The sequence below is a fragment of the Muntiacus reevesi genome, chromosome 14 (assembly GCF_963930625.1).
Source record: "Muntiacus reevesi chromosome 14, mMunRee1.1, whole genome shotgun sequence".
Classification (NCBI taxonomy): Eukaryota; Metazoa; Chordata; class Mammalia; order Artiodactyla; family Cervidae; genus Muntiacus; species Muntiacus reevesi.
Window position 1 is genome coordinate 12585923 of NC_089262.1, and position 21025 is coordinate 12606947.

Consider the following 21025-nt stretch of genomic DNA (forward strand, 5'->3'; position numbering starts at 1 on the left):
TGGTGGATTCAGGCAGAGTTTGAGGGGATGGGTGTGTGTGAGTGGATGTCCACCCCCAGGAATGCTGGCCTCTTCACCTACTGGCAGTGTGACCTTGGGTACATTTCTAACATGTCCAGGCTATGGGTCCTCCTTTAGGCAGGAGGATTAGGGAGACCCCGACTCTATAGGGTACGAGTGGGGGTGGGGAACGGGTGCAAGTGGAGAATCGGTGCAGCTACGCCTGTTGATCGTGAGTCCAAGGGGCGAGGTGGGTGGGGCGGGAGGGCGCTGGTTCAGGTTGCTCCTGGTGCTCCAAGGGCCACGGGCCACTTATCTGCCTAAAGGACCTCAGGACAGTTGGGTTTGGGGGCAGCTCTGTTTTCCTAGAATTTACCCAGGGCTGCTTAAAAAGTCTTGGGGCTGGGGAGTGATCAATTGCTAGACTATTCAGAGATCCAGAATACCATTAACACTACACAGAATGAAAACGGTCCAGATGACAGAATATTCAAAATTAGGGTCATTTATTGGGTGGCACGTTAAATACAGGATGTGGTTGCTTTTCTCCTGAAAAGTTAAGTTTTAAATAAACAACTCATGGAATGCGGGGACCTGAGTGCAGTCAGTGCAGTACCCTGACCAGTTTTTACCCTCTCTCCAGGCCTCCAGTATCGAGAACAAGCAGGACTGGATCAAGCATATCCGGGAGGTGATCCAGGAAAGGACCATCCACCTGAAAGGCGCCCTGAAGGAGCCCATCCACATCCCAAAAACGACTCCAGCTACGAGACAGAAGGGAAGGAGGTCAGTGTCTGGGGACGTTTTTCCAAGTTGGTGTTTATTTAAGGGCAGGAACAAGGCAGTGTTAACTAGTTTTTAAAAATCATTTTTCTCAAACATTTTGAGGAATGTTCTTTTTAAATACACTTCATACATAGTATCATTCTTCCTAATGAAATGGCTTTATCAAGACAGCCTCCTTCACCTTAAAGCCAATGAAAGTCTACATGCACATCCCTAATTTTCTTCCTTTTCCAACCAACTGTTAATCCATGTGCATGTGTGAATGGTGCCTGTGACCTTGGACGAGTCGTGTAGCATCTACACGTGTTTGCTTCTCGTCTCTAAAATGGCACTGACCATCTCAACTGTATTTGATCCCTGGGAGAACTAAGTGCAGTGGTAGATGGTAGACTCGCAGCCCAGGGTCCAGCACAAAGCCCGTCCTCACTGAAGAGTGATCGGCCGTCATCAATGGTAACATCAGCCGCAGTCATACAGACCGATTCCCACTTCTTTGAACAAATCTGTTCTCTGTCCACTGTCTGATGGACACTCTTCACCAGTCTTGAGGCTCAGACCCAGCAGTGTCAGGAATCTGCATCTTTGTGTCTCCAGGGATGGAGAGGATTTGGACAGCCAAGGAGACGGCAGCAGCCAGCCCGATACTATTTCAATCGCCTCCCGGACGTCTCAGAACACTCTGGACAGCGACAAGGTGAGCAGGAGCCAGCCCTTCTTGGGGGAGGTGCGTGAAGCCAGTCTCTGTGACGGACAGTCTGTCATCAGCGTTTCAGACGGTCACCATGGGTTACGAGGGGTGCCAGGAGCAAAGACGGAGTGTCAGGATGAGAGGCCTTGAACCCTGAGGATTCAGAAAAAAAATCACTCATCCTCTCCAGTGCCGTTGTGTGGTTTTCTGTGCGAGTGTCCCTAGGTCGTGTGTTTACGCTTTTTTATATTAGGCAGAAGACCCTATTGCCTGAAATTAAATCTTACGCAGAGCCCTGGTGCATAAAAGCGGGGCTGCTCTGGCTGAAGCAGGAGCAGCGGCATCTGCAGGGGGCGGGGGAGGCCTTGAGTCCCCGTGGCCTGACCACCAGGAGGCCCCAGGCTGGGCCTGCACCTGTGCTGGCCACCAGGAGGGGGATCTGATGTGCATCAAAGAAGTCTAGATCCCACCTTCTACAGCAGCGGCCTGGAGAGTCCCGTGATCCTGTCGTGATAAAATCAATAGACCTACGAAACAAACAGATAGAAGTTGGACGCCTGAGCTCGCGTGATGCACAGGTGACTAGAGGGCCCTGTGAAGGCCAGTGGGGGACACTGATGTCCCCAGGGTGCTCTGTCCCTACCGAGAGGAGCACCTGCCCCGTTCACTTTCTAGAGGGCCACACCAAGTTCTTGAAACAAATTATTTAACAGCAAGTAGGGGTTTCATTCTGAGAAGGCAATGGCAACCCACTCCAGTACTCTTGCCTGGAAAATCCCATGGACGGAGGAGCCTGGTGGGCTGCAGTCCATGGGTTCTCGAAGAGTCAGACACAACTGAGCGACTTCACTTTCACTTTTCACTTTCATGCATTGGAGAAGGAAATGGCAGCCCACTCCAGTGTTCTTGTCCGGAGAATCCCAGGGACAGGGGTGCCTGGTGGGCTGCCGTCTATGGGGTCGCACAGAGTCGGACACGACTGAAGCGACGTAGCAACAGCAGCAGGGGTTTCGTTGGGCTTTGCTCATAGCTCAGTTGGAAAAGAATCCTCCCACAATGCAGGAGACCCCGGTTCAATTCCTGGATCAGGAAGATCTGCTGGAGAAGGGATGGACTACCCACTCCAGCATTCTTGGGCTTCCCTGGTGGCTAAACTGGTAAAGAATCCCCCTGCAATGCGGGAGACCTGGGTTCGATCCCTGGGTTGGGAAGATCCCCTGGAGAAGGGAGAGGCTACCCACTCCAGTATTCTGGCCTGGAGAATTCCATGGATCGTATGGACCATGGGGTCGCAAAGAGACACAGCTGAGCGATTCTCACTCACTTACTCAAGGGTTTCACTGAACTTGCCATCGGTTCAGGATTCCTGGGTAGTTTCTTAGTGTTTGACTCCGGACTTCCCCACGTGAGTCCCAGGATCTAGGGTCTGTGTGTGCTCAGCGACAGCCCACTCACTGCCCCGACCTCCCATCTCTCGGGAACGACTGCTGTCAAAGGAGAGAGCCCGGCATCGGGGCCACTTCCCACAGCTGGTCTCAGGGTCCAGACATGACTTTTTTCTCACTCAGCTTTGCAGAAGAATTCACGGAATTGACTGTTGTTTCCAGGACAGAAGTAAGTAGGTTTAAAAATGTTGTTTTCCTCGCTGCTTTCATTTTTCAGAATCCTTCTAATTTGAGTAATTAGCTCTTTCCCAACCTCCTTTTTGACTTCACTAAGTAATACGTCCCAGAACTTAGACTTGCTTTGAGTACCAGGATTGGAGAACAAAAAAAAAACAGTGTCTCATTTGATTTTGTTCCGAGCTCAGTGTATTACATTCAGGAAGTATTTCTCGCCAGTAGTAATAACGAGGAATAAGATAAATGAGCTATTCAGGCATTCGGTGCCTAATAGCCTCTCTCTGCAGCCCCACCCATAGTCTTGCAGTTAAGAAAATAAATTGAACTTGGACATTTTTCTTCAGAGTAATCCCGAGTATTTTCTTTAAAAAAAAAAAAATACTAATTGAGGTAATTGGGTTATCTAAACAGTTGCACAAGACTTCCACCTGAAGGAAAAGTCCAAAATAACCGTGGCTCATGCCGAGGGAACCAGCCGCCTTCATCCAGACCCACTCACAGACCCCCCACCCCGAGGCTGAGCATCACACCCCCGCTGGGGGCCCAGCAGGCCCCAAACTCAGTCTTCCTGGATATTCTCTCATGGATCTGGTCTGGGTCTATCTGAGTTTAAAAGTGTACTTTTTTAGGGAATTCCCTACAGCCTGGTGTCAAGGACACAGCGCTTTCCCTGCTGAGGGCGTGGATTCAATCCCCGGACTGGGAACTAAGATCCTATAAAAGCAAGGTGCTAGCTATACATATATACGAGTGTATGTAAAGTCTCTTCTAAAAATAAGTTATTTGAGTGAAATTGCCAGAGAAACATACATGTAAAAAGTTCTGCCTTTTAGAAAGGATGTTCAGGGCTTTTCCGGGGATTGGTTCCAGAAGAAAGGTAACTGTTTCTCTCTGGCGGTTTCTGTGTAGATGGGTGGTGGTGAGAGTTGGGAAGTAACCCCTGCATCTGGTAAGGGGGACTCCTGGTTCTCCAGCCCCCGACTCTGAGGTGCAGTGCCCGGCACCAGGCCATGCCTCTGGCCGCCCCCAGAACTGGGGGCCCCGGGCGCCCTGTCCCCTGACCTGCACCTGACTGGCATCCTCAGAAATAAAGCTCCGTCCTGGAGTTGGGAAGAGTTCACTCGGTCTGCTTGGAATAGGCCTCTAGGAACTCAGAATCGAGCCTGCAGAGCTCCTGTAGAAAAATAAGGCATTATCCTAGGAACTGTTGCTTTTAAGGCAGCGAGTTCTAGTGCCTTATGAGAGAGAAGGAATCACTCACTCACAAAAGCTTGGGTTTGCAGAGATTAGTCATTTGGCACTGGGGATCTACTGGGGTATTAGAATTATTAAAGAGCCGCCTTGTCAGTATCTCATCCCTGAAGGTAATTCACCAGTTTCGGTTCACCTCCTCTCATACCCGATCTCTGAACCTCCTTCCGAACCCCCGCCCGCCCCCAGGGCCACTTCTGCAGCCGGTGGCCCCGGGGCCGCGGAGGCAGCGGCCTCATTCTCAGCCTCACGTCCTCATGCCTCTGAAGCACGGGTGCTGACACGCCAGAGCTGTTGACTGCAGTGGCGGTGGCGTGTGTTTAACGGCCCCCATTGAGGCCACAGGTCTCCAGTAGGCTCAGAAGTGCGCGAAAGGGCCGACATGTCCTCCTCAGGCCGTGGAGCTGCAGGGGCCTGTCTCCGTTCGCTCTGGGCTCTGCGTTCAGGAGAATGAGCCGCGTGGATGCGTGGGGTTTGGAGGGGCCGCACCCCTGGAGCCTCCTACAGGGCACGGCCCGTGTCTGCGACCACACACACACACGGGCCTGCACACGCGTGTTCTCCGCTTTCTTCTTGCAGCCATCTCCTGTCTGTACTTCTCTGATAGAACATTTCAGGGTCAGTCGATGACTCAGGAGGATACATTTAGGAAACAGCCTCCTTTTCTGAGTCAGTCTGTAAAATGCACTGTTGCACTGAACTGGGCTTAGCCAGAAAACCCTCCTCTTATCTCTGAGGCAGTTAACTTTTTGTATGTCTCGAGGTTCTTCCCGCCCTCCATATTTCAAGTTTAAACAGCCTCTGCTGACAGAGGCAGATAGATCTGGCAAGCGCAATTACTTAACCATATTCTGCCTCTTGGACCTCATTTACGATGTCTGTTATGAGTTAGTTGTTATCATGGACTTTGGTTCCCTTTCAGAAACTGGGTGGGGGGATGTTTTTGACTTGGCCTCTTGGAGAATTCTTGAGGAAAAGTTATCTGCCCAGAGCTGTAGTGACTCTCAGACAAGGCGCAAAAGGTTTTGAGTCTGTGAAGGAGGGACCGCTGGAGACCCCCACTTTCCAGGGGACACCGTTAACCGATGCAGACCATGGGTCCCCACGAGGACCTTTCTTTCCTTGAAATGTCGGTTTTGAAATAGGCCATTTCTCTGTCTCAGATGTAGGTTCAGCACTGATTCCTGCTCATCTCAATGGTATTGTGCTGATAAAGTGATCTCATGAAATTATGATTTGGGTTCCAAAGGAATCAGACGCTTGCCAGATTCTTACCTCATTTGTCCTGAGCTTGCCTCCCGGAGGTAGGGAGGAGAAGCCTCCGGGGCACCAAGGGGACGAGGGAGGCCTGATGACCCTCGGGGCCACCCAGCAGCAGAGAGAGGGAGCCAGGAGCAGAATGTGGGTTTAATTACCTGTGGCTCTACACCCTGTTATTTCACACTCGAGCTGAATATAAGCTACGTACTTCTAGCATATTAAAGGAACATTTTTTTAATATTTTTTTCCTTCTATCCTCTTTATTAGTCTTGTGGTTTGCTTCATATAACAAAAATTTATATACATATAAGGAAAATACAAAATGTGAGCATCAAATATAGGCTATTACAGAACAAAGCATCTTGAAGTCGGGGTGGAAAAAGCAGCCAAGGCAAGCCGGGGCAGCCTACAGGAAAGGGGCCCAGGCCAGCAGGGGGCTGGGTGTGAGCCTTCTTCAGGGCTAAGGCCACGCAGGTCTTATTTGTAATGAGCGAGACAGTCACTTGAGATTGGTACTTGGCATCCTCTGCCGTAAGCTTGTGATGTGAATGTATGAGTCCACACATTTAGAAAAATAAACGGTTTATTTTTCATGAAGTGTGTTTAGCGCTACGTTGGGGATATGAAATTTTATGTAGTTTAAAAAGTCAATAAACCTCTGGGAAGCGACAGTCTCCACCGTAGGAACTTGGACGGGTTTACACAGATTGTAGTGCTGTGGCAGTATATAAAGTAATTAATGCCAGTACATTTTAAAATGTGGCTGGATTCACATTTTTAAGAAAGGAAACCTGCATCCAGCCTTCTTAGGAAGTGCCTCCCGCTTGCATTCAGCCTCGCTGCTCACGTACCTGGCCTATGTGCCAGCCCCCTTAAGCTCATGCTCTCCCCTCTGCCTGAAGCTGCCAGGCGCAAGAGGGAGCCTTGACTCAGAGCATCCTCCCCACCGGCGGGGTTTGCCAGAGCCTCCCAGGGCCTCCTGTGGGCTTGCCCGTGTAGGCATGAAATTGAGTCACTCCATCCAGAAACCTTTCCATTGACAGCACATAGTTTTAATTCCCGGGCATCAGAGTCCTAGCTCTGCCCAGAGGGTGACGAGTAGAGTAAGCAAAGTCTTTAACATCCAGCAGCAGATGATTGGGCTTCCCTGGTGGCTCAGATGGTGAAGGATCTGCCTGCAATGCAGAAGATGCAGGTTCGATCCCTGGGTCAGGAAGATCCCCCTGGTGGAGGAAATGGCAACCCAATCCAGTATTCGTGCCTGGAGAATTCCATGGACAGAGGAGCCTGGCAGGATACAGACCATGGAGTTGCAAAGAGTCAGACACAGCTGAGCAGGGAGGGGCTCCCCAGCCAGGCCTCTCTCTGCTTCTCAGCAGCCTCTGCACCTCAGTTTCCTCATCTGAGCGGACAATACTGCTCCCCACTCCAGGACTGTGAGTATTAAAAGTGTGCGTTTAGAACAGTGCCTTGCGTGTCCTGAGTGCTGCATAGGTTTTAGCTATGACTGTGTCTTCACTTGAAAAAGTGCCTCCTTCTCAGCCACTCATTATTTGCTGTTGCAATCGCTATACAGTGGCTTCTTAATGAGCACTTTTTTGTTGTTTTATTTTAAAAAATTTAATTAGAGCATAATTACTTTATTGTGATGACTTTTGCAGTACATCAACGTGCATGGGCCTCAGGTACACATGTGCCCCTCCCCCTGGAACCGCCCATCCCACCCCTCTAGGCTGTCACAGAGCGCTGGCTTTGGGTTCCCTTCATCATCCTTTGAACTCCCAGTAGTGATCTGTTTACACATGATGTGTATATGTTTCAGTGCTATTTGCTCACATCATCCCACCCTCTCCTTCCCCTGCTGTATCCAGAACATCTTTGTCTCCTTCGCTGCCATGCAAGTCGCATCATCAGTACTATCTTTCTAGATATCATCCACGCGTGCATGCCAAGTCACTTTAGTTGTGCCTAACTCTTTGCAACCCTATGGACTGTAGCCCACCAGGCTCCTCTGTTCATGAGATTGTCCAGGCACGAATACTGGAGTGGGTGGCTATTTCCTCCTCCAGGGGATCTTCCCTGACCCAGGGATCAAACCTGCAACTCCTGCATTGAAGGCTGATTCTTTACCTCTGAGCCACCGGGGACGCCCTCTAGACTCCATATGTATGTGTTAATATACGATATTTGTCTTTCTCTTCCTGACTGACTTCACTCTGTATGACAGGCTCTAGGTTCGTCCACCTCATTAGAACTGACTCAAATGCGTTCCTTTTTATAGTTGAGTAATATTCCACTGCGTACTTGTACTACGACTTCCTTATCCATTAGCTGAGCACTCTTGATTGCAGTGGATTTAGAAGCTGTGTTCGTTAGAAGCTTGAAGCTGTGCTGAAGGTATACTGCTCAGATTTAGCACCTGGACTTTCGCATCCTGGTGTCTCAGCAGTAAACACTGACCACATACCGAATGGGCAGCCTCTGAAGAAGGGGAGTCTCTCGCTTGAGAGGTTTTCCCAACGTTCTCTTCTTCAGTCCTGCCGTATCAGCCGCACACGTGTATGGTGATGACTCCGTGCTCTTCACGAGGTTGATCCGTGCATCCCCAGGTGTGAGGCCATCCATCACCCCCTGTGCTGCCCCGCGGGAACGAGCAGGGGACACCCTCCCCGCTGGCAGCCTGGCGAGGGTAGCACCTGGCATTGGTTCCCTCTATCTTTCCAAGTGACTGTGGCTTTTTATAATTTTTAACAAGTTTCTTCAGTGCGCCCATAAAGCCACAAAATGAATGCAGTCTTTGCTGAATTGAGTTAATCAGAAAAACACAGTCCACCCCACGCTAGGGTAGAAGGCCTCAGTTCTAAGAAAAGGCAGATTTTTTCAAAAGTACAACTTCAGGCATAACGGCAACAGAAGTATTTCTAAAAACAGTGGCGGATCAAGAAGTGCTTTTCAATGTAAAGGTTATAGTACCCATCAAAGTCACTGTTGACGATGGTGGCCCAGCTTTGATTCCTACTCAAGGCGAATGGTTTATTCTCCCTCTTCTCTTGTGGGAGGGAACCAGTCGACTGGTTACCTGCCTGCTATACCTTAGTTCTTCAGGGAATAAAGAAAGGGGCCTTTCAAACGAACGTTTCTGGATAAGGGCTGCTCACTCAGCAAACACAGCAAGCAGGCTCCTCTGGGCTCCCTTGTCCTACGTGTGGTCTTGCTTTCCAGACCTGTGATTGAAAGGAGCACGCCGGGGTCCAGCCGTCTGCTCTCTGACCTTCCTTCCTTTTCCCGCTTTTTAAGTCAGCGAAGCTCCTCAGTCCTGCCCCGTAGCTCAGCTCTCAGAACCTGCCCAGCACGGTCCAGTGCCTCTGGTTCTGACATGTTCAGAGTGAGGGCAGGTGTGGCATGGACCCAGCTTCTGCAGAGCCCAGAGGCCTGGTACCCAGGAGCTGTCTTCTCTCTGCTTTGCCTGGCTTTTCACAGTTAAAGTTTGCCTTTTCAAATACATCTTTCCAGTTGAGCTTCTTGGCATGCTTTTGTTTGAACCTTTTTATCTATTTTTAGCCCTGCTGGGCTCCCCTTGCTTTTGCACAGGCTTTCTCCAGTTGTGGCAAGCAGGGGCCATCCTTCGTTGCCAAGTGCCCAGGTTTCTCATTGCAGTGGCTCCTCTTGTCGCAGAGAACAGGCTCTCGGGCGCTTGGGCTTCAGTCATTGCAGCACATGGGCTTAGTTGTCGTGACTCCAGAGCCCAGGTTCAGTAGTTGTGGCACATGGGTGTTGTGGCACATGGGCTTAGTTGCCCCAAGACAAGTGGGCTCTTCCTGCCCTAGGGGCGGAAGCCACGTCTCCTGCGCTGGCAGGTGGACGCAGCCACTGCACCCCCAGGGAGTCTGAGCTTCTTGCCACCGTAACTGTCCGTTGCATCTCACATGTGTCACAGTCAAGGAAGACTTCCAGAAGTTATTTTCAAGTCAAAACCCAGTGTGTGATCACATTACTAATGAGGAAAGGGTTAACCTCCCTGGGGAAAAAAAAAACTAAGCGTTTCTTTCCTGAAGAAAATGTTGGATATGGTAAGCTGCTGCTTGGGAAAAGTTTTTTCTCATAGATTTCTTTTTGTTTTCTTTTTCCTTTTTCCCCCTTCTCTCTCTTGGCAGGGGGAGGGTGCTGAGAAACAGCAATTTTGCCATCTTAGCCGTTTCTCAGTTCTCGCAGACTTTTTTCACCCAGATGGGCAAGAGACCCACAGCGGTCCTCTTGGAAACCCAGCAGCAGGTTTTGTGATGGCTTGTCCTGTGAACTTGGCCTTGGGGTTGGGGTGAGCAAGGGGCCTGGTGGTCACGTGGTTGGGATGGCCACTGATAAACCCAAGCCTCCGGCCTCCACCGAGTGGCCCAGGGAGCAAGCGGCTGGGTGGGTAAGAGGGTGGGTAATGCGTGTCCTGGGGGGGTTGTTCTGGCTGCCGGCGGCCTGTCTCTTGTAACCACAGCCACTGACGGAGCCATGCCTTCCAATCCCCTTTAGCTGAGGAACCACTCTCTATGTGAATCTCCCGCAGAACCACAAGACCCTTAGTGCAGTTTCTGAGTGCCCGCACTGTCCTGGACTGGAGGATGTGACTTTTGAGGGTTGTACACTCTGCCCTGGAGGGGAGGTGGCTTTTATTAGCCCGAATCCTCCCTCCTTCCGAAGTGCTCTCAGACAGTTGGTCCAGCACCCACCTGCAGCCAGTCTGAGGTAATGGAAGCAGATTCACTTGCAGCGAGGGCTACACCATCTTTGTGTGTCATCAAAAGCCCCTCTTCTCTGGCGGAGCCTGGCCCACGGTTCACTTGGGAGCTGGTCATTCGAGCCAGGTGTTGGCTGTTGTCTCACAAGCTGTGCATTCTTGGAATACAAACACACCTCATTACAGAGCTCCAGGGAGGGACTGCAGAAGCCCAAGAGGCGGGTGAGAAGCCCCCAGCCATGGCTCTGCTTCAGTTACTGTCCTTGCCTAGGTTCAGGCGAAGGAAAATAGTAAAACATGGTTTCTCCAGAAAACATTTTAAAAAGTCAGTTCCATTCTGTGTGGCGGCTGTTGAAGGTTCGCGTGCCTGCAGCACAGAGGGTAAAGACCCTGCCTGCGGTGCAATAGTCCTGGTGTGGGCCCTGGGACGCGACGAGTGTGTCTTCCTCTTGGGTGAAAGACAGCAGCTTATTCATTTTCGGTCATTGAGAGAATTCAGGCAAAGTGATTCTGGTTTGATTCTGCTAACTGTGCCTGCATTTGGGTTGTTGGAATTCCCCTGGCCGCCTTTTCAGAGGGACACAGGTGGTCTTGGAGGAGGCATTTCATTATAAAATATCCACAGGCCCGTACTCCAATTAAGACCATTTTATTACCAGGCTTTTTAATCACCACATGTACATTTTTTTTAAGGTGGAAAACAGAAATAGTGGGGGAAAATATCTTCTGATGAGAATGTCACAAGAGTTACTGTATGCCATGGGGATTGAGATTTTCATAAATTGTAATCCTATGCTGCGTTTGGTAAGGAGCCCATGATGCAAGTCTATAAAATATATAGATGTGAAAAAGATAAGGTGAAAACTTTCACAAAACATGGTTGAAAAGGGAAAGTAAATTTCTAAACTAGATAAATGGAATGGTAACTCCTTCAACATAGTCATGAAATTATGTCACTAGGAGTAGAAATAAACAGGTAAATAAAGACCTGTTAATGATGTAAAATATATATATAATTATGTATAATATATAGCCTAAACTTTTTCTTACTAGGAGTTTACTCCTACTTACTAGGAGTTCTACTTGAAAGGCTATAATGACTTGCACTGGTACTTCAAAATATTTATTTTAAGTCTTTCTTACAAAAAAAGTTTGTTTTGTTTGTTTTTTTCATTTAACAAGCCTGGTTTTAAAGACAAGCTTTGGAATAAGTTTAAAACATTCAAACGTGACCACTGAGACAGAAATTCACGGATTGTCTCTTCTCTGGACTAGAAGATGTCCATTTAATCCTTCTCTTATAAATTCATGCAGGCACTTATGGGAAAACAGCTTATTCTTAGGGGCAGTGCCGAAAAGATACAATTTTTTTTTTTTTACGATAATTCTAGCACTCTTTGAAAATATTCTTCTGATACTAGGTTTTGTTACTAAGTTCCCTAAAGCCTTTGAAAAAGAATTTTGACTCAGTATGCAGTTCTTTGTCAGAACAGGCTTGATTTTCATTTCTCAGGCCCTGTCAAGGGCACAGATGTTTCCAATAGTTTTGATTACTGCGCGAGGGGCTGGAACTCCGAGCCAGAAAGAGCGTCCAGCTTCTTCCCTCTGGGCTGCCCCGTCCTCTCTTCTCACCCTGCCCCCACGACAGAACCCCGAGCAGTCTGAGAAATCCCCCTGCAATGGGGAAGGAGGCCGGCACAGGCTGGTGATGAAGGGGCAGTGTCTGAAGTTGAGCTTCCCAGGGCCGAGCCGGGGTGGTGACGCGCCGGGACCACACGGCAGGCTGGGTGGATGTCCTGGGAGAGCTCGGCCAAAGGAAAGGGCCGTAGGAAGTGTGGGCTGGGGGTGCTCGGCGAGCTGGGCTCCTCACCACCGCTTGTCCACGGGTCACGTTTCCCTGGGATGGGAAACATTCCTCCTTTTTGTTACAGGGATTAACCGCTTCCATAACGGGTTTTTTTGTGGAGTTTTTTTTTTTTTTACGAGGGAAATTCTTCTCCACGCTGGGCCTCTGCCCTTAACCTTGTAACATCAGCCCCTTCAATTGTTCTCAGAGAAGCAGGAAAGATTCAGCGTGGTTTTTCCAAAGAAAAGTTTGTAAACTTTTAGAAGGGGGGGTCAGTTACTGGTGGAAATTGTCCTTTGCCGCCTAGCAAAGAGAGTTCCTTTTGTCGGCATTTAAGCTTTATTTTGGACGAGTTTTGTTTTGTTTTGCTTTCTGGGATTGTCTAGTGGACATGTGTTTCTTATTCTAACTATCTGAACTTGCTCTGGAAAGAAAGGCTTGGTTGGAGCAGGAGGGCAGCAGGGAGCACGGAGCACAGTAGAGCCGGCGGGCGGTCGCGGTCTCTGCAGGGCCACGAGCCCGGGTAGGGGCACGGCTTCCAGCTCTGCCGGGGCCGAAGGGGACGTGTCTTTCCGCCCGCCGCAGCCCCCGCCTGTCATCTTGTTCTCGTGTGCCAATGCCTAAAGGGTGCAGAAAACCAGGCGCACTTCACCCACCAAACACAGGCAGACTTCCCTCCCGAGGCCACAGAGGAAAAGTCCATGTTTTGTTTTGCTCTGCAAACAGTGCCTTCATTTATAGAGCAAACCTGTTTTCCCGTTTTCACTCCAGCAAGTGTGTGACCACTTGCTGGACGCAGAGCCCGACCCGAGCTCTTTGGCAGCTTGCCCTTAGAAGCCGAGTGCCGGCCCTCAGCCCCGGGGTCTCAGCGGTGCCTCACACGGGCACGGGCATGCCCTCACACATGGGGAGAGCAACACAGACCTGCCCCCTGGTGCCAAGGGCAGACACACACACTCACACACGGGGCGTGGGAGGGTCACAGGAGAGAGACACAGACATGCAACCCAAGACACGGCTCATGTCAGGGTTGAGCAGCATAATTTAAGGAGAAAGTTGCTAAGGATGGTAGACACATCTGAGGAGCGACTTCTCAGAGGGACTTGACAGGGACTTAGATGAGACAAGCTGGGCAGGTAGGGCTCGAAGTGGAAGGGACCGTGGACACAGGGCAGCCAGACCTGCCTCCAAAGGGGGACACGGCCGCTCGGGCTGTTAGGCACACGAGGAGCCATGGAGCGTGCTTGGGGAATGGGCTGGGACCCCGTGACAGGAGCTTTGAATCTTCTGCTAAGGAATGTATGTCTAAGACTCTTGAATAGGAGGACAGCATACCTGAGCATCTGGCAGGAGTGTTCAGGTAGTTTGCAAGGAGAGCCTGGATCAGGCAGCCCCTCAGGAGACCAGTGCAGAAACAAACCCAAGTGAAGTGAGCCATGTGAGCGTGCAGAGGAAAGGGGCAGTCAGACACCCTAGAGTCTGACAGCGTTTGGTGGGTGAAGGCGCACGACTGACTATAGTACCCGGAAGGCAGCCTGGGATGAGACACAGATGCGGAGGAGGCGAGTCCTGAGTCATGTCCCAGACTCACTGCTCTGCAGGGATGGGGGACGCACCATGGGGGGTGTGGTGTGGACCCGACATAGGGACGGGGGACACACGGGGGAGCCTGAGCCTGGGGCGGCCGGACCGGAGGGCTGGAGGGGACTGCCCAAACATGGGGCGCTGGTCACGAGACTCTTAACGTAGGAGGGGCGGTGGTGAGCATGCAGGTGAGCTGTCCCCAGGGAGCGTGCGGTCTGGGGCACGAAGACAGCCCACGGTCGTGAGAGGCCCTGTGCCTTGTTTCCAGAGCAGAGATCGTGGAGTTTGTGGGTGGGCTTCAGGGGGCCGAAGACGTAAGAGGAGTTTGGCCAGAAAACGGGAGTGAGCTGAGAGGAGAGGGGAAGGAAGACGGGAAAGGCCTCTCAGGCCACAAGCCAGGCGGCACGTAAGCCGGTGTCCACGCGGCGTGTGGAGGGTCGGGGAGGTGCCGTGGGGGCTGGGGAGGGCTCTGAGGGTTTTGGAGACAGACGTGTCTCGGGGTCCCGGGCTCCCTGGTCTGCAGGGACCTCCCAGTCCAGGCGCCCGGGAGCCTGCCGTCTCCAGGCCACTCCACGCTCGCCAGGCCGGGCTGGACTCCGTCTCGTTTGTCACCGCGTCTCATAACAACCCCCCCAAAAGCCTGAGAGCAGAGTTTGTGCTCATCTGTGCAGTGCCGTTCGCAAAGTCAGCTCAGTCCTGTCCGACTCTGTGCGACCCCATGGACCGTAGCCCGCCAGGCTCCTCTGTCCATGGGATTCTCCAGGCAAGAGTACTGGAGTGGGTTGCCACGCCCTCCTTCAGGGGATCTTCCTGAGCCAGGAATCGAACCTGTGTCTCTTACGTCTCCTGTATTGGCAGGTGGGTTTTTTACCACTAGCGCCACCTGGGGACCCCTTCATCCTCAGCTTAAAAAAGAGGATGTTCACCTGTAAACAAACAGAGGTTTGAACTGTGTGGGTCCACTTACCATAGGTGCATTTCTTTCCAGTAAATACATATATGTGCTATAAATGTATTTTCTCTTCCTCATGATTTTCTTAATAACGTTTTCTTATTTTCTAGCTTTATTGTCAGAATACAGCACACAAGGCACATGGCACGCAAAATATGTGTTAGTCAGCTGTTCTTGTTGTTGGTAAGGCTTCTGGTCGACAGTAGGCCTCTAGTTTGGGGGTAGGCAAAAGTTATGCACAGGTTTTTTTGACTGCTCAGGGGGTCGGTGCCCCCAACCCCCACGCTGTTCAAGAGTCACCTGCCCGTGGTGCTCTTTGAGGAGGGGAGTATGTCTCAGGCAAATATTCGGACACTCATATGAAAAATCTTGAGGTTCTGACAGCGTAGCACACTGGAATATGTTAGAATGTGGGAAAAAAGCAACTGTTCCCTTGGTTTGGAAAGGAGGTGAATTTGGGGACAGGAGACTTGGGGGCCTCACGCAGCCAGCGTCCTGCGCCCTGGCCAGCTGGGCGTGGGCGCCAGCCTCCCCTGCCGCAGGCCGTGGCGGGGCGCACTGGCTGACCTGTGCCCTGTCCTCCCCAGCTGTCCGGCGGCTGCGAGCTGACCGTGGTCATCCACGACTTCACGGCCTGCAACAGCGCCGAGCTCACCATCCGCCGCGGCCAGACGGTGGAAGTCTTGGAGCGGCCCCACGACAAGCCCGACTGGTGCCTGGTGCGGACCACCGACCGGTCGCCCGCGGCCGAGGGCCTGGTGCCCTGCGGTTCGCTGTGCATCGCCCACTCCAGGAGCAGCATGGAGATGGAGGGCATCTTCAACCACAAAGGTAGGCGTCCGCGGGCACCATGGCGTCCTCCCGGAAATGACGGCGCGGCTTCCGGCCGCACTTCCTGCAGCCCCACCCCGTGAGAGGTGCGACCCCTGCTGGTCACTGGCGCCCGGGCCCTTCATCTCTGCGTCCCTGGGCCTTGTTGATCCATCGGGGGCTGCGGATGTCACCTGTCACTCAGACATAACGGTGCATCCGTCGCCTCGGTTCCCCAGAGCACGTTGTGAGATCCTAGCTTCGAGAAGGGGAGGGGGCCTTTCTCTTGGGAGCCAGCGTCCTTCATAGACAGAGCAGACAGAAACGCAGTGTTCTCCAGGTGGTGTGGGAGCGAGGTAGGAGGGGTGGGGCCGCGTGCAGCGTCTCCCTAATCGGGTTTTCACAGTGTGGGTTATTTTGTTTGTGTTAAATACTAGACGGTCGAGTGTGCAGGCCCTGGAAGCATAACCGTGCCGTCTTTATGGCCTGGTTAAGTGTCTCGGGGCATCTGAGACACCCCCCCGCGCCCCCAACTTCCCTGCCCGGAGAGGGAGCACAGCTGGACCCCCAGAGGGAGGCAAGCTGAGCTGGGCAGGGCTCATGTCAGGGTTCTGAAGCTCTGACAAGATGGCTTGTGAAAGAAATGTTTTTCCACTGAAATAGCAGGGTATTTGAACAAAACAGCGTTTGACATTGCTTGCGGACTTTGTTTAGACACAGGCAGCTGTCACAGGCCGCTTTTCCACATGTGTCAGGACAGGTCAGTAATGACCTCCTAGCAAGTCTGTTTATCTAAACATTCAGTGTGGTCACTGCTGGACTGATGTGACTTGAAATGGGGCCTGTCTGAATTGAGCTGGTCTGCAGGTGCAGAATGCACACTGGACTTTAAGACTTAAAATGAAAAAAGAATGTACAGTTATTTTATAGTCATTACATGCTGATATGGCGATCTATTTTATAGGATGAATTAAAGAAAATATACTATTAAAATTAATTCCACCTGTTTCTTCTTACTACTAAATGATGGCTGCTAGAGAATTTCAACTTAATGTGCGGTGTGCACTATGTCTGCTCGATAGTGTTGCTTAATCTCTCATCTTAGGAGCTGATAGGAGATTTTTAAGAGCCTTTCAGAAACACTGGTCTTCAGTTTCTAGAAAAATTCAGCATGGGTAGTTTCTGTGCTGTGAACCACTTTATATCAGTCTCCGTTTTCTGCGGTATAGATTTGGGGTTCTGCAGCTTGTTCACCCTTCCTGAGAGAGCATCGCAGTACTCATGTTCCAGTTCTTTCCTGTTAGCATTGGAACGTCCCAGCTGCTCCCTCCGTTTGTCAGCTGTGCCCACTCTACCTTCACCCTGACGCGTCCTGGAGACAGTCCTCCGGCCCCTGAGGGTTAGACACAGCGGTGAGCTAACTGGAGCTGCACAGGAAACAGCTCCTGACCGGCTCACCTTTGGGGTGAGCCTCAACCGTGCTCGGATCCCTCGGGGCCTAAATGTGACTTTGTCATCACCTCAGTACCCAGCTGGAAGAATCAGGCTGATGTCTCCAGAGATCTGAAGAGAGAGGCAGAGAATTCTCAGATTTGACCCAAAGCCAAGGTGTCTGCTTTCATTTCTGGCCAAGCTGCCTTTGGGCCCGCCCTGCTGCGGTTCCGGGTTCAGGCGGTGTTGGGCCTGCCCCACTGTGTTACCGGGTTCCGGCGGCATTGGGCCTGCCGTATTGTGTTCCTGGGTTCGGGTGGCATTGGGCCCGCCCCGCCGTGGCACCCGGTTCGGGCGGCGTTGGGCCCGCCCCGCTGTGTTCCTGGGTTCGGGCGGCATTGGGCCCGCCCCACCGTGGTGCCCGGTTCGGGCGGCGTTGGGCCCGCCCCGCCGTGGTGCCCGGTTCGGGCGGCATTGGGCCCGCCCCGCCATGGCACCCAGTTCCGGCGGCGTTGGGCCCGCCCCACTGTGTTACCGGGTTCGGGCGGCGTTGGGCCCGCCCCGCTGTAGTCCCTGAGCTCCATGTTCAGGCAGTGGCCTGTGCTGGGCTACCCATTAGTGTTTCTGGGGTTGCATGACATATTTAAAGTCTTTGAGTCTGAGTTGAAAATAAAGTCAAACTCTTTTTTCAAGTGCATCTATTATGTGCAGAGGAACCCTGGTGAACTTAAGCTGCAAATAACATTGGCTCTGAAAGACTTATTTTCACCTGTACCTTTCCTGTGGCGTGTTCTTTACTTCCCAGTGTTCACAATTGCAGGCTAGCCGGGCAGAAAGAACCGTGTATTTATCACACTTGACTTTGTCCTGAAAACCTCCTGTGGAGGTTGGGTTTGTGCTGGTTTTCTGGTTTAACTCCATTCTGTCCCCTGAGCCTTTTCTCTGATACTCTGTGTCTTCCCAGCCCCTGAGATTGACTCCTGCTTTTCACAAACCCTCTGCTTTACTAAGAATGTGTTTCTTTGTTGAGTAAAACTGGTTGTGAACTAACGGTCATTTAGCAGATTGGAGCTCAGAACCTGATCCATTTCTTCGTTCTGTCTGGATTTTTTATTTTTCCTGCCGTGTAGGGAAACTTGAGGTTGTCTCTTCTGTGCAGTGTTAGGACTTGGGCGGCCAATGGGGAGGGAAGAACCTGCCTTAGGCTCTTTGACAAGCCTCTGCCAGAGCCTCCTGTCCATGTTCAGGTCCGGGAAATCAGGCAGTGACCAGGGCCTCCATCTAGGAGAAGAGTCTTCAGCAAGTAGTCAGGGCAACAGGGCCAAGGATCCAAAAGAGCCGCAGGGACTGCAGGACAAGAGGCCGCTGCCCCCCTGGAGGCCCCACAGCCGCCCTCCTCGCTCTGTATGCTGGGCTGGGGGCGCTTGTTACTCTCAGGTGTCAGCATCTCCTTCTGCGCCCTTCTCATTCTGAGAGCCGAGCGGGGCTTGAGGGACCTCCCTGCCCCGCCCCTGCCCCGCCCCCGCAGGGTGGAGTTGAGTGTGGCCCCTCCTCCCGCATAGCTGGACGCCCAGCACTCTCCGGGTCTCCTCTTGGCGAGATCACACAGGCGGGCTGTGCTTTCTTGTAGTCATGTACAGATGTGATACTTGGACTGTAGAGAAGGCTGAGCACCAAAAAATTGATGCTTTCTAATTGTGGTGCTGGAGAAGACTCTTGAGAGTCCCTTGAACATCAGAGAGATCAAACTAGTCCATCCTAGGGGAAATCTACCCTGACTACTCATTGGAAGGACTGAAGCTGAAGCTCTAATATTTTGGCCACCTGATGTGAAAAGCCGACTCATTGGAAAAGACCCTGATGCTGGGAAGAATAGAGGGCAGGAAGAAGTGGGGTGACAGAAGGGTGAGAGAGTTGGATGGCATCACTGACTCAATAGACATGAGTTTGAGCAAGTTCCGAGAGATAATGAAGGATAGGGAAGCCTGGTATGCCGCAGTCCATGAAGTTGCAGTCAGCATGACTGAGCGACTGAACAACAGTTTGTCTCTGCTGCTGCTGCAAAGTTGCTGCAGTCGTGTCTGACTCTGCGCGACCCGACAGACGGCAGCCCACCAGGCTCCCCGTCCCTTGGAGTCTCCAGGCAAGAACACTGGAGTGGGTTGCCATTTCCTTCTCCAAAGCATGAAAGCGAAAACTGAAAGTGAAGTCGCTCAGTCGTGTCTGACTTCTAGCGACCCCATGGACTGCAGCTTACCAGGCTCTTCCGTCCATGGGATTTTCCAGGCAAGAGTACTAGAGTGGCCGCCATTGCATTCTCTGTGAAATGTGCTGGACAGTGAGAATCCCTGGTAGCTTAGGGCTTCCCTGGTGGCTCAACTGGTAAAGAATCCGCCTGCAATGTGGGAGACCTGGGTTGGGAAGATCCCCTGGAGAAGGGAACAGCTACCCACCCCAGTATTCTGGCCTGGAGAATTGCATGGACTGTATGGTCCACAGGGTCACAAAGAGTCAGACACGGCTGAGCAACTTGCACATCACTCACAGGCCCCTTGTACCACACTGTGTGTCCCCTGGGTGATGTGGGGGAGAACAGAATTAACTGATCTAAATGAACAATAAGAATAATTGTACAATTTGTTCTTCAAGGAGATACTTTTGTGTGTCTGCAACTAGACTCCAGTGTGCACATTATTCGTGGGAAAGGCCCGGACAGGCTAACTGCCTTGAGCAGTGTTTGCCAACGGGCGGCCCTGGAGTCACGTTCTCGTCTTGCCCCGGCCACCACCCCCCGTCATGGCCTCTCAGGCCCAGATGTTGCCCAGACAGCAGCCACTCTGAGCAGAGCGAGGCCTCAGCGAGTCCTTGTGCTCCTCCAGCCCCCGGGTCTGTGGTTCACACCCCCTCCCACCCCGTCAGCAGCTCTGGGGCCTGGGCTCCCGGCGAGTCCACTGAGCCAGCCGCTTTGAGACCCACTGGCCACCATCTCCCACCCTGTTTATGATCGTTGATTGACTGCTGATATAGGTGTCCCGGTGTTATCTCAGAAAATCATAGAAAATCCTAGAAAATCCAGGTTTTTTTCCTGTCCCACTGTCTCAACAAGGAGAGCTGTCACTGTTGTCTGTATTTACTTAGTTCTGACCCGGGAAGTAAACAGGAATCTCAGCAGTCCTGTTTATATTCCTGGGTGGGTCAGCTGGGCTCTGCCTTCATGACCAAGCGCTGAGGGTGTGTGAGAACCCAGCGGGCATCCCCACGGCGGGTCAGGGCCCCGGCCTGGCAGCAGCGCCCAGGAGCAGTAAAGACAGGGTGGACGACGCCCAGGAGGGGTGTCTCGGTCAGGTTTCATCCATGTTTAGCCTGTGTCCGAATGTCATTCCATGTTAAGGCTGACTCTTGCTCCACCATGTGGATAGGTGACGGCTTGTTATCCATTCATCTGTTGGCGGACACGGGGTTGCTCCCACCTTTGGGCCGTTGTGAATAGTGCTGCTCTGTCCTGGATGCTTTGGGAAGTACACCCAGATGTGGAATTGCTGGGTCATATGATGGTGCTGTTTTTTGATTTTTGAGTATGCTCACCACATTTTGTTGTTCTTCTTGTTTTAGTCTCTAAATCATGTCTGACTCTGTGCAGCCCCATGGACTGTAGCCCACCAGGCTCCTCTGTCCATGGAATTTCCCAGGCAAGAATGCTGGACTGGGTTGCCATTTCCTTTGCTAGGGGATCTTCCCAACCCAGGGATTGAACTCACATCTCCTGCATCGGCAGGCAGATTCTCTACCACTGAGCCATTAGGGAAGCCTCCACATTTTGTTGCTTTTATCTGAATTGTACCTGTGGTGCTGGAGAAGACCCTTCAGAGTCCCTTGGACTGCAAGGAGATCAAACCAGTCAATGCTAAAGTCAACCCTAAATATTCATTGGAAGGACTGGTGCTGAAGCTGAAGCTCCAATACTTTGGCCACCTGATGCAAAGAGCCAGCTCGTTGAAAAAGACCCTGATGCTGGGAAAGATTGAAGGTGGGAGGAGAAGGGGGTGACAAAGGATGAGATGGTTGAATG

At 51.8% G+C, this 21025-nt stretch overlaps 1 protein-coding gene across 7 annotated transcripts in view; it reads left to right on the top strand.

Annotated features, from left to right (window-relative positions):
- Nucleotides 1–21025, top strand: part of TRIO (trio Rho guanine nucleotide exchange factor) — a 349762-nt gene that overhangs the window by 250642 nt on the left and 78095 nt on the right. For all 7 annotated transcript variants that reach the window (XM_065905271.1, XM_065905278.1, XM_065905277.1 and 4 more), the window contains exons 32-34: nucleotides 644–786; nucleotides 1381–1480; nucleotides 15303–15546. In XM_065905271.1, coding sequence (XP_065761343.1) covers nucleotides 644–786; nucleotides 1381–1480; nucleotides 15303–15546 — 487 coding nt within the window. The remainder of the gene's footprint in view (nucleotides 1–643; nucleotides 787–1380; nucleotides 1481–15302; nucleotides 15547–21025) is intronic.